Source organism: Euleptes europaea, chromosome 11 (assembly GCF_029931775.1).
Source record: "Euleptes europaea isolate rEulEur1 chromosome 11, rEulEur1.hap1, whole genome shotgun sequence".
NCBI classification, from domain to species: Eukaryota; Metazoa; Chordata; class Lepidosauria; order Squamata; family Sphaerodactylidae; genus Euleptes; species Euleptes europaea.
In genome coordinates, this window is record NC_079322.1 from 7,217,109 (window position 1) to 7,230,488 (window position 13,380).

The 13,380-nt window shown below is 43.6% G+C and overlaps 1 protein-coding gene across 2 annotated transcripts in view; it reads right to left on the minus strand.

Annotated features, from left to right (window-relative positions):
• Positions 1-4,279: 4,279 nt before the first annotated feature.
• PTPN3 (protein tyrosine phosphatase non-receptor type 3) overlaps positions 4,280-13,380 on the minus strand; it is a 164,296-nt gene continuing 155,195 nt past the window's right edge. For both annotated transcript variants that reach the window (XM_056857321.1, XM_056857320.1), the window contains 3 exons: positions 8,898-9,043; positions 5,846-5,981; positions 4,280-4,357 (listed from right to left, as the gene is read on the minus strand). In XM_056857321.1, the coding sequence (XP_056713299.1) occupies positions 4,280-4,357; positions 5,846-5,981; positions 8,898-9,043 (360 nt within the window). The remainder of the gene's footprint in view (positions 4,358-5,845; positions 5,982-8,897; positions 9,044-13,380) is intronic.

The following is a 13,380-nucleotide window of genomic DNA, read 5'->3' on the forward strand; positions in this document are numbered from 1 at the left end:
CCCCGTACTGCCATCAGCTTAAAATTTTTATCACTAACACTTAACTTCAGTGCTTCCCTAGATCAGTTTTTCTCTGCGAAAACTCATGAGCTATTTCCCCCCACTGGCTGGGCCAAAAACCACCCCAGCATCAGCATATTTTTGAGTGGTTGTTTCATGCTTTTCTGATTATAGAAAGAAAACTATGCAGTAAGTAGCTGTACTTTATGGACAACATTTACTAATGTGCACATGCCATTATTCTAACTCCTGGATCCCCCAACATGGTGCCCGCTGAAAGATTTCCTGGAGCCCACCAAGTGTTTTTAGAAAAGTGGGCATAGCCAGGCGGGGTTCCTGCCCAGCAGGGCTTCTGATTGGCCATTGGAGATCTAATTGGCTGTGTATATTTTTAAAAATGTTTCATGAGCAGGTGTCACCCCAGTGTTGGTTTTATTATTTCTCACTCCTTTTTTTCCAGTGTATTTTTAAAAATTACCCTTCTTATCCCCTGCACTTGAGTTTCCTGTGTGTCTGCACCTCCCACGGCAGCCATTTTTGTGGGTGCACTCACCACCCCGTATCAGAATTTCAAAGGTGCCCACAAGCTCAAAAAGTCTGGGGACCCCTATTGTAAGTTGTTGAGCCTCTTCTCTATGCAGTCTGCCCAAAACTGGGGTGGAATTTCCCTGTGCATTATTTCCAGTGCCTCTACCAGATAACAGTAATTCAGAATAACGAACTATGAATAAAGAATTTCTTGACAAGCAACCGGTTGCCTTTCCAACATATGCAGTCCATAGTTAGCCACAAGCATCCACTTAAGAGAAACAGACCCCTTGAAAAAGACCCATGACGCTGTCAGATTTCAGAACGGTGGTCACTTTTTATCAAGCATTACATCAATTTTCAAACCAACATTGATTCCAAACTGTAAACCCTCAGACCCTTATGTGATTGTGACCACAAGACATCGGCAGTTTAATCCCGCATACTGAAGAGCAAAAGTAAAATTTCATAGAGTATATACACAATGTTTTTCAAATTTCTAGACATATTTCTTCAGAAACAGTTTTGAACCTAATTTTATAAATCCTTATAGAATGTATTCTTTAACCAATGGATGAATTATCAACAAGGAAAAAAGTCCAAAAAACTGCCAGACAGTCGCAGTTTGCACCAATTATCCCCTTTGAAATGAAACGGAGACCAGTGTATCTTAAAGTGAATCACCAATGCACAACTTATTCTTACTTTACATAGACTTTTTCACATCCATTCCGATAAATTTCAGCATTACATTCATCCTGCTTAGCAAGGCCAGTCCATACACTGCCTCTTTACTGCGGCTGCTACTCTAAAGTTGCTCACCCCATGATGGTTGTGAGCCCATGTCAGTAAATTTCGGATGTGGCCATTTACAAATAGAAAGAAACCCCCAAATCTGCAGGAACTACCCACTAATTATTGTGCCCTGTGCCTTTCATCACGCAGCTCATCAACAGGCCAAAAATCACATACAGTTTCTTCATGCACGACACTGAACGGTCTTGTGTGTTAGGATCGAGAGCCAGGCTTGCGTTCCCCTGCCACATCCTCCGCTTGGCCTCTCCCACACTGAGTTACTGCTTCTTCAGTGCAAACTGTACTACACCTGAACTGGCAAACTATACTGAACGGTTCCCATCAGACCAGGATTGCTTTCCTACAGTTTGATGAGCCTGGTTTGCAGGACAAACACTCCTTGTGTCGTTTGCCAGTTCAGACAGACTGGCCAGCGATAGTTTGAATGACAGGAGAGAGCATCTAGCTGAATAGGAGATAAAAGGAAAAGGACAAAAGGGAGGGGGGAGGGGAGCGGGGACTTGTGGCTCGGCCAGGTAATGACAAATAATGCGTTAGTCGTGTGATGACCAAAGAAGTTGCAGAGAAACAATATATGTAAATTCATATTATCAAAAGTAAATACAAAATATCTCTGATTAAATTCCCAAGATATTTAGGTCTTTGTAATAGTTTGCTATTTGATTTTTATGTTGCATTATATTCCTTTAAGGTGTTTGAATGTATGGCCATCTTTAGTTACCACAGATGTTTATACAGTGAATTTTAGGAGTTCTTTATCTAATCCTATGTCAAGTATATTCTTTTAAAGACTGTGATTATCTTTAGTTACCACAGATATTTGTACTAAGACTATTAAGACTCTTTATCTATTCACTGCCATGTTAGCATTTTGGCTACACTTGTTATCTGACAGGTAAAAGAATACCATTGTATGGAGGGGGGTGGGTGGGAGCCAGCACTGGTTTGAATGGTTTTTCTTTATTTATAAAATGTGTTTTTTTTAATCTTCAATTATTTTTAATTAAATTGTTTCTAACTTATTCTTAGGGTGTTAGAACAAGTGTTTTTTTTCCTGTAGAGGCAATTTGCTACATAACATTGCTTCCAGGATAAGGTAATTGATTAAATTCTTTTAAATTTTATAGAAGTGTATTTAACTGGTAATTATTAAAAAATTTTAAAAGATTTTTATTTATTTTTTAGAGTTACATATTGCTCTGCAGAGCAGCCCTGCTCAGTACATATTTCTTGTATCCTGGTAATGTTTCATTGTGGTGTATTGTTTATATTGGATGACCACTGAAGGCTTGGTCAAAATGTGTCTGGTCATGCATTTCTGATTTTGTTTTTGAGGTTTTATGTATAAAGAGATATTTTGTTGGTCTTGTAGTTCTGAATTAACTTGGTATTTTATATGTGAGTTGTGTGTGTTAAGCGCTGTCAAATTGCTTTCAACTCATGGCGACCCTATTTTATATTTTAATTTTATTTATGTATTCTATATAGAGATATTTTGTATTTTATTTATGTATTTAATATAGACAAGAGATATTTTGTATTTACTTTTGCTAATACACATTTGCATACATTGTTTCTCTGCAACTTCTTTGTTTTTGAGGTTTTTTTTTTTTGTGGTTCTTCTTTTTCTGTTCAATTTAGCAGTGTGATGAGCCAACACATTGCAAAATGTTTTCTGAAGAGATTGTTGAAAGGAGGACAGTTAATTGTCTGCAGCTCTGCTCCCCTTACAGCAATGCATTCCAAGGACAGGTTGTGTGTTCCTTCCGTGTATCCATGTGTCAGCCAAATCCTGTGGATACGCAAGCAGCAGGGGATATCAATGGGTGGGGAATGCTAGCCTTCAACACCCAGGAAATCCAGCACACCTGTGTTACAAAAGTGCCCCCATTTGAGCAGGGTGTTCTGGGAGCCACCCACAGGAGTGTGGGTTTGCGCCAGCATCTGTGCCACAAAAGCGATGGAGGAACTCGTTCGCAACTGAAGTAGAACAATTTTTTCTACCAAGGACAAAGAACTCCAGTGTTTTAGCATCTGAATACTAGAACATTTTTAGCAGCAACAGTATTTTCATTTCAGCAGTTCTCCAGCATGGGATTAACACAAGTTTACACTAACAGGAAAGACACTTTAGCAGCTGTGTGCAACAATTAGGTGCTATCTACATCACAAAACTCACAACCAGACTTTGAAACAGACAGAAAAGTCAATCATACCGATTCAATTTATAAAACATTGTCAGTCTGTGCTCAAGATTATCAAATGTCCAGAAAAATGAACTAGAAGTACAAAGAGAGAACATGTAAAAAAAGCCACCACTGGAAGATGAAGGCTGCCGTTTCTCTCACAGAAAGCGGCCTGACTGTACTACTCTGAGCATCAAGCCATCTAGGCTGTGGTTGTGGCGCATATTGACACAAGTTACGGGGTCATCCCTCCAGCCCTTACGTGGCAGCCCTTGGCATTCCATTTTAGGAAAAAGCTTGACAAACTAAACAGTCTTTCCACTGATCCCTGCTTACTGAAGGATCCCATTTAGTTGTGTGAGCTGCGGAGCACGTGGCTCTCTGGGTGACGAAGGCACCTTGGCACTTCCCGTCATCAGGCTGCTTTTCCACTGGTATTGCTGGCTTTTCTTTTCCAGTTTAGAATCATAAGGACTGGACTTACAGTAACCTTTTACAGGACAATGTTTTAAGGCAACAGAAGGTGCATACAGAAGATTTCCTTGGTTTCAGCGTGCAAATGTTCCTACCTTTTCCTATATACAGAACAAGGTCCAGTGATTTTCTACAGATTTTTAAAGTGCCAGAGTACAAACTTGCTTATTGGTTTTCCAGAGCCTTGGCGAACTCCACTACAACTAACAAATCATAAACCCCCTGGGCTTGATTCATGCATTAGTAGGAAGATGAACTCCACTTCTTCAGCGATGCTAACTGGTATCCAGCGGGCCAACGAGTCCTTCTTTATAAACATGAAGAATAGCTTCGCAGATAAATTTGTATTGACTCTGTACAATATAAAGAGGGGGGGGAGTTAAAATGATTTAACTTAATGCATAGAATGTGGTATAATATTCAGCTATGATGCCTTTATCTTTAACATCAGCACTGAATAAATATAAATAATAAACAGACAGAATTAATATAGTTTATTAATCAGGGTTATTAATCAGGTTTATTAATCAAGGAAGAAGTTGTATAAGGTTGAAAACAACACTATCAGCTTTTCCCCACTTCCTGTTAAGAACTGAAATAAGAAAGGGCGTGCACAGTTGCCACAGCCCTAAGCAGTTCAGTGAACATTGGCATTGTTTTTAATTTGCTGTATGCCATCTTGAGACTCTATTAATTGGCAAGAAACGTATTATAGACCAACAATATGAAGTTTTATTTTAACATGTGCCACATGCTTACCTGGGCCAACTCCTGTTTACCTTGTGCAAATGGCAAGTTGCACCTCTGACTGACATCCCTACATATACGAAGTTTATGTAACCATCTTTAACAGAAGTCGTTTCAATCACTTGCAAGGAAGATTTCCTTGTTAAACCAGAAGGTTATGCTTACAATAATCTACAGCTCAGTAAGATCCTGTTGTCCAAATGACCGACATAAGCTTATGCCCAGTCCTACCTGAAATAGACCTCCTTTGCAAGGAAAAAAGTATGTTGCAATTTTATTATTAGATGACTGCCACAACTGATTTTCACTGAAATATCTTTCACTGACAGGGGACACGCATCACTTGGATAAGATTCTAGAGCTCTGTTCCACTAACATCAACACCTTCCCCTGGTGCAAGCAACGTTCCTTTGACACAGCACCACCTTCTGATATCAACATTCCAGGAAGGACTGCAGCCTATATTTCTTTCTCCCCCACCCCTACATCAAGTCACAGCTGACTTATGTGGACCCCTCATGGTGTTTTCAAGGCAAGAGATAAACATAAGTGGTCTGCCACTGCCTGCCTCTGCTTAGTGACCTGGGGCTTCATTGGTCCAAGTATTAACCAGGACTGACCTTGCTTTGCTTCCAAGATCTGACGAGATCAGGCTAGCCTGGGCCATCCAGGCCAGGGCATGCCGATATACAGGTATAAATTTCAGAAACTTTTATCTTGTTTTATTTATGATCACAGTCACGGGGAAACACTGTCTGTTGTGCCTTTTGTATGTTATTTCAAGGCAGTTACTTATTTTGCAAATGAGCTTTCTGCACTCTACAAATCCCTAATGTAAGATACCACTGATAACATGTACATACTTGAAATACTTTTCATCTGAGAGATATTTATCTCTTACCTCTCTTAATAAAAATAATAAAAATATAGAAATGTGTTAACATTTGTTGAAAATAATGTCCATTTGCACACCAGGAAAGCAAGGTATGTGATCTTGCAAATCAGCCAGTTTTTTATAAGACACCAAACAATACTGAAACGGGGGGAGGGGGGAGAGTTCAGCACACAAATCGGACAGAGACCCGTGTCCTTACCGATGTCTGCACCATCATAGCACGATATTCTCGCATTTTGCGTACAATATCCAGTGGATAAACAGGTTGGTTTCTTTCAATTAAGCACATAGCTGTTTCCATAGCAACCAATACTCCAGTCCGGCCTATTCCAGCACTGCAAGATGTAACCAACAACAGTGCATTAAATTTTTTTTAAAAGCATTTGCTTTGTACTGAATTCTTGTTATCACAACCTTGACACTTCATTAGCCTAGAAATCTCTTGAAAACACAAAAAGGGAGACTGAATACACATAAAATCATTTCAGAAACCTGTCCTTTGCACGTTTGCAAGAGGAAAATGCACAAGAGGCATATGTTTTAAGAATTATTCGTTAAAGAATTATTGGTTAAAGTTATTCAAATTAAATATTGTACTTAATATTTCTTATTTTGTGGAGCAGCAGAGTAGAACCGAGAAAGGAAAACCACGGTTAAGACGAGGTTTCCTGCCTGATTCATGCTAGAGCCTTTCTCTGAAGCCATTCTGCTGATGTATTATTGTGACTCAGACAACAGACTGGCCTCGGGAGACTGAAATGTCTCCCACTTTTAGAATTTTGCCATTTCGTGTGGCCATTGTTGTCCTTTAAAAGATGGATTTTCTTGTCCTGTGTAAACAGCAGAAGGATTTATTGGTCAGGGATGGCATATGCCATATTGGAATATGTGTTGGTGAACAACACCCCTTTTGGAAAGGGCAGGAGACAACTATGGGTCTCTTTCCTGGGACCCAAAAAACTTGGCACAAGCCCAGTGTACCTTTAATTTATGGAATTTACTTCCACAAGATATAGCGCTAGCTACTAACAACAGCTTTATTTATTTATTTTTTAAAATTATATCCCATCTTTCTGCCCAGTCAGGGTTGCCAAGGCAGCTAACAAATTAAGAACAAAATATTATAAAAATAGCAGAATACAACCAATTCAAACCAAAAGTACCATAATAATAAAACACAAAAATAGCAAAACATAGGGTTAGGAGAGTGCTTAGAAACACCAGAGGAAATGAAGAAGTCTTCACCTGCTGGCAGAAGACGGTGTCAGAAGGGAGAAGATGAATCTCCCTGAGGAGAGAACTCCATAATTTTGGTGCTACAACCAAGAAGGCCCCTCTCTTGGGTTGCCACCCATCTAACTTCAAAAGGCGGGGAGAGGGAGCACCTAAACCAGGTCCTCTGAAGAAGATCCTTAGCCGTATGGGAATCGGCAGGCCTTAAGATATACTGGTTTCAAACTATATATGGTTTAAAGGTCACACCAACACCTTGAATTGCACATGGATACAAATTGGGAGCCAGCGTAGGTGACCCAAGACTGGAGGGGGAGAGTTCCTACAGAGCACTCCTGTCAACACTCTGATGGTAGCATTCTGTGGCCCACTTAAGTTTCTGAACATTTTTCAAAGGCAGCCCCACAAAGAGCAAATTGATTCCAGAGGATGCATGATGATGGCCAGATCTTCCCTGCCCAGGAAAGGTTAAAGTTGAATAACCAGTCAAAGCTGGTAAAAGGCACTCCTGGTCACAGCTGTCACTTGTTTATCCAGCAATTGGCCTGGGTCCAGGTCAGGAATATCCCCAAGCTATGGACCTGTTATTTCATGAACAGTCCACTCACATCTAGAACTGGGAACACCTTACATCCTAGATCAGTCCCTCCGCTCACTGGTAGAATGTCAAGCTTATTGGGGTTAAGCTTCTGTTTATTAGCCTACATCCACCCCAGAACTGATTCAGAATTTCTACAGCTGCCCTGGGATCCGCTGGAAGGGCAACATGGAGCTGAGCACCACCTGTTCAGACCAAAGCTCCAGATGACCTCACCCGGCAGCTAGATGTCCATGTTGAAAAGCATGGGGGACAAGATGGAATCAAGCAGGTCCCCACAGGACAAAGGGCTGAGCAGCTGTCCCCCAGCATCACATTCTGAAATCAATCTTCCAGGTAGGAAGCCGCTACAAAATGGTGCTTCCCACTCCCAACCTGAAAAGATGGTCCAGAAGGATATCATGGCATACAGTACTGAAAGGTGCTAAGGAGTCCAGGACTGGGTGAATTCATAGAGGATAAGTGAATCAACAAGGAGCCCTGTGGCACAGAGTGGTAAGCTGCAGTACTGCAATTGAAGCTCTGCTCACAACCTGAGTTCGAACCTGACACCAGTCAGTTTCATGTATCTGGCTCAAGGTTGACTCAGCCTTCCATCCTTCTGAGGTCGGTAAAATGAGTACCCAGCTTGCTGGGGGTAAAACATAAACAACTGGGGAAGGCAATGGCAAACCACCCCATAAACACAGTCTGCCTAGTAAAAGTGGGGATGTGACGTTTCACCCCCATGAGTCAGTAATGACCCAGTGCTTGTACCTTTAAAGTGAATTAACAGTTTTGAGCCATATCAGCTAAATGGAATGCCATGCTTATAAATAATACACCACCAAGACACCAACAAGTACTTTGATCTCAGTGACAAAGAGCAGAGGTCTATCACCTTTATGCCCCGCTTGTCAGTTTCCAGGGTCATCTGGCTGGTTGCTGTTAGAAATTGGGTACTGAAACAGAGTTTTCATGTGATCTCATGAAGTACTTTTCTTGCTCTGGTGTAGAACTTCGGCCCTTCCTTCCCAGCAATGTGACCTAAGCCCCTCACCCAACACCCTGTGCTTCATCTCTGCAGTTTCCCACCCCCCTCCAAGGTAGGGGACCAGGCTAGGTGAGATGCACGGGAACCTGTGAATGGAAGGAAATAGCAGCTGTACAATGTCCTGGTTAGGATGGGGGGGGGCAAAGCTGTTTAACCCCTCTCCTTTAAAAAAAATGCTGGGTATATGCTCCGTTAAAAAAAAATGCATGGCCTGTTCATGGCTCTACCAATGTCTTGCCCAGCTGGGCTCTAACATCTCCTCAAACAAACCTGAAATAATACAAAACAGCTTTAATTAACTTACAGTTACAGTGTACTTAAACACACACTCCAGTATTATCATAGGCAAGTGGGTCAAACGCTTTTGTGCACAATGATGACTAGTACCTGCAATGAACAAGAACTGGCTCGTTGTCTACTCTCTTTGTTCTCATGTAGGTCACAAATTCCAAGAAGTCTGTGGAATCATCCGGAACGCCATGATCCGGCCAAGCCACGTACTGGAGATGAGTGACTGTGTGTTCTTCCTCAGTCTGAAATGCATCAATGTTTTCACCATAGGTTACCCGTAGGAAGATAACATTCATATCAGGCATTAGTTATGTAATTGCCAGTTCAAACTCACGGAATTCAATAGCTGAAATCTCACAAAAGATTTCACAAATTGGCTTCTGGTCTATTATTGAGAGAATCCATTGTCTGAACCTTTTCCTGTTCTTCAGAGCAGCTGTGTATCAGTAGCTCTATGTCAAAGTAGCCCTGCTGAAAATAGCTCTTCTGGGGGTTCTTATCTGGAATGTTTTCTGTGCTCCACAAAATGATCCTAGAAGTACAACTGCTGTAATTCTAAGGATAGTCCTTTTATCCTTAGAGACCAATTATCTTGAACACATTGTCATAATTCAGTTGTTATCAAGGCAGAATGATGTCCCATACAGACTATTCTAACCCAGGAGTCGCCCATGGCACAGTGGGGTTCCATTACAAGTGTTTTCCAAGATGCTTTCTCAATACAGTTTACCTCTTAGAATCGACTGTTAGTAGTTAAACTTGTGATCAAGTTCTGCAGCGCTTTCCTTTCTCAGTCCTACAGAAAGCAATTCTTAAAGAAAAGGAACGCTGAATGAGCCTTGATTACTTACCGTGAAGGCTCCTTCTGCTCTGAGATACCAAGGGCATCTATGATTGGGTGTTTCGGCTTCGCTTGCTTCGGGAGACAGGACCTTAAAAAACTTTCGCTCCCACTTCCTGTCCCCTGGGAAACGCCCCCCTTCTTCTCCAGTTCAAAACTTTCCAAGAAGCTAACGGGCTCAAACATAAGTCCCCCAGGAAGGTAGTACTTAGAAAAAACAGGTTATGAACAACAAGGAATAACAAGGAGTAACAGTATTTGCAGATATGAGTCATGGCATAACACAATAACGGAAGACAGAGAAGGAAGTAACAGAACTAACGAGGTACTGTCTAACGTTATACTAATCCCTTTCAGGAACTAACTGATCCAGGACGTCTGGGCGGGGAGATGCCCTTCGTATCTCAGAGCAGAAGGAGCCTTCATGGTAAGTAATCAAGGCTTGTTCTTGCTCTGAGAGAGAAGGGCATCTATGATTGGGACATACCAGAGCTGTCCCCTATAGGGTGGGCTTAGACGTCCTGTAGTACGCTCTGAAGGACGCGCCTACCAAAGGCGGCATCCGCTGAAGCGTACAAGTTTAATTTATAGTGCCTAACGAATGTGGAGATGGAGGAGCACGTTGCAGCCTTGCATATTTCTTCCAAGGGGGCCCTGCGGTCAAAGGCTGTAGAGGTGGCCGCGTTCCTGAATGAATGGGCCGTGATTCTTGGTGGAACTGTTAGGTATGCCTGAGAAATACACTTCGTGATGGTTCTGCTAATAGCTGCCTGTGACATGGCTTTCCCTTTGTTGGGCGGGGAGAGATTGATAAAGAGAGCATCTGATGTTCTAAAGGGGCCTGTGCGTCTAATGTAAATTCGCAAGGCACATCTCAAATCTAGGGAATGCCATTCTTTCTCTTTTAATGTTTTTGGGTGAGGACAAAAGGAAGGCAAAACTATTTCCTGTTCCCTATGAAACCTAGAATTAATTTTTGGGCAGAAGGACGGGTCTGGCCTAAGCACCACCTTATCTGCGTGGAAGGTACACAGGCCTGGTCTGACTGACAAGGCGCTAAGCTCTGAAACACGTCGAGCTGATGTCACTGCCGTTAAAAATAGTGTCTTCATGCGGAGCCAAGTAAGCTCCACTTGGCGAAGGGGTTCGAATGGGGGTTTGGTTAATGCTGTTAAGACCGTATGTAAACTCCATGTCGGAAACCTATGGACAACAGGTGGAGAAATTAATGCTACACCCCTCAAAAAGGCCTGGACATGAGGATGTTTGGCAATTGGAAAACCTGAGATCTTGGGAACTATGGTGGCAATGGCGGCCAACTGCCGGCGTAGTGTGGAAACCTTCAGTCCCTGTTTACGCCCGTCCTGTAGAAAGGCTAGAACATCTGACAGACGTGGTTTTAGTGGGTTGACGTGTTTACGACGACTCCATCTGGCGAAGGCTTTCCAGGAGGAATTATATATTCTGATCGTCGAAGGTCTCCGAGACGCTAAGATGGTGTCTGTAATATCTGGAGAGTAGCCTAAGCCTAGGAACCTGTCCCTTTCAATGCCCAGGCGGTCAGCTTGTACCATCCTGGGTTGGGGTGAAAGATCGGCCCTTGATGCAGAAGATCTTCCCTGTCCGGTAGTCTCCAAGGCTCCTGGGTGGACAGTTCTCTCAGGACTGGAAACCAAGGCTGACGTGGCCAATAAGGAGCAACAAGGATCACCGATGCCCGTAGACCCCGAATGTGACGTAACACCCGTGGAATTAAGGGTAGAGAGGGAAAGGCATAGAGAAGCTCTCTCGGCCATGGAGACACCAGTGCGTCAGTCTGTTCTGCTCCGCTCTGCTTGTATCTGGAGTAGAACCTGGGAAGTTGATGGTTTCTGTGTGATGCGAACTGATCCACCTTTGGATGACCGAATCGTAGGGAGATCTGGTGGAACACTTCTTGGTGGAGACACCACTCTGCTTCGCTCAGGGTTTCCCTGCTGAGCCAGTCCACTTGCACATTCAAGGTCCCTTGAATGTGTTCTGCAGTGATGGAGGACAGGTTGGCTTCGGCCCAGAGCATCAAATGTCTGGCTTCCCTGCTGAGTACCGCCGAGCGGGACCCCCCCTGTTTGTTGATGTGAGCCTTTGTGGCCACATTGTCTGTCCTGACCAGGAGGTCCACACACCGGATCTGGGACTGAAAGAATTTCAAGGCCTTTAGGACGGCTCTGGTCTCGAGGGCATTGATATGAAGTTTCCTTTCTCTGGAGTTCCAGTTGGCTCCCCATCCTGAGAGACAGGCATCTGTAAAAATCTCCGTCGGTGTGGGCCTGATGAAAGGAAGCCTTCTGGATAGGTTGTTGGGCTCCGACCACCAGATGAGGCTGGACTTCACTTGTTCTGGGACGACTAGGAGTTTGTCCCGCTTTCGTGTGATGTCTTTTTGGTAAGAGTTAAGGAAGCCCTGAAGAGGTCTCGCATGCAGTCTGGCCCACTGCACAGATTGGATGCAGGCTATCATCATGCCTTGGAGTTTGGCCAGAAGCATTAGCCGAGATGATTTGGCGGCGATCGTCTTCTTGGAGATCTCGCATATTTTGCAGATCTTGTCCTCTGGCAAGATGAGAAGGTTGGTGGAGGTATTGATGTAGACTCCTAGATGTCGGATGTGCTGTGATGGAGTCAACTGACTCTTTTCGAAGTTTGTCAGGAAGCCATGCTCTGTGAGCATCTGCAGCACCATAGCTGTGTGTTCTTGGCTCTGCCGTTCTGATGAAGCACAAATCAGGAGGTCGTCCAGATAGGGGTGATGCCCCTCTTGCGAGCCAGCGCCACCAAAGTTATCATCACTTTGGAGAACACTCGCGGGGCAGAGGTAAGACCAAACGTGAGGGCTGTGAACTGGTAGTGTAGATGGTGAAACTGGAAGTGCAAAAATCTGCGGTGTGAAGGGTGGATTGGGATGTGCTTCCCTGAGGTCCACTGAGGTGAGGAAGTCTCCCGGTCTGAGGGCCTCTGAGATCAACTTCAAAGTCTCCATGCGGAACATTTTTCAATAGATGAATTTGTTTAGAAATTTTAAATCGAGAATGGCTCGCCAATTGCCGTCTCTTTTTGGCACTGTAAAGAAGATAGAGTAGATCTTCTCTCCAGCGGAGGGACTTCTTCTATGGCACAGATGTCCACAAGGTGATGTATGGCCGCCAACGTTCTGAGCTGTTTCTCTTTGTTCATGGGACGTGGGGAAGGCACCACACAGTCTGGAGGATCCCTGAAAAATTCTATTTGGTAGCCCTGTGTCACTATTTTCAAAACCCAGGGGTCTGGATGGGAGGAGGACCATTGTTCCTGGAAAAACTTGAGCCTGCCCCCCACAGGCTGCAGGAGGAAGTCATTGTTTGGGCTGACATGGGGCTTTGTCCCCTCTATCTGACTCAGTATTGGTGAAGAGGGAGGATCTGGAAAAATGACCTCCCCTACGAAAGGACCCACGCTGTGATATCCATTGGCCTCTTCTATTGTCAGGTCTGCAATGCAACAGGGCATGAAAGGACCGAAAGGGAGTCTGGCTGTGATATTTGTAATCTTTGCTTAGGACCTTGGGGAGGGCCTTCTTTTTATCTTTGGTTTCAACTAAGATAGATTCTAAAGATTCCCCAAACAACTTGCCACCTTGATATGGGTAGCCCATCAGAATGATTTTGGACCGGTGCCCAAATTGCCAAGGGCGGATCCACATGGCCCTCCTAGCTGCCACTG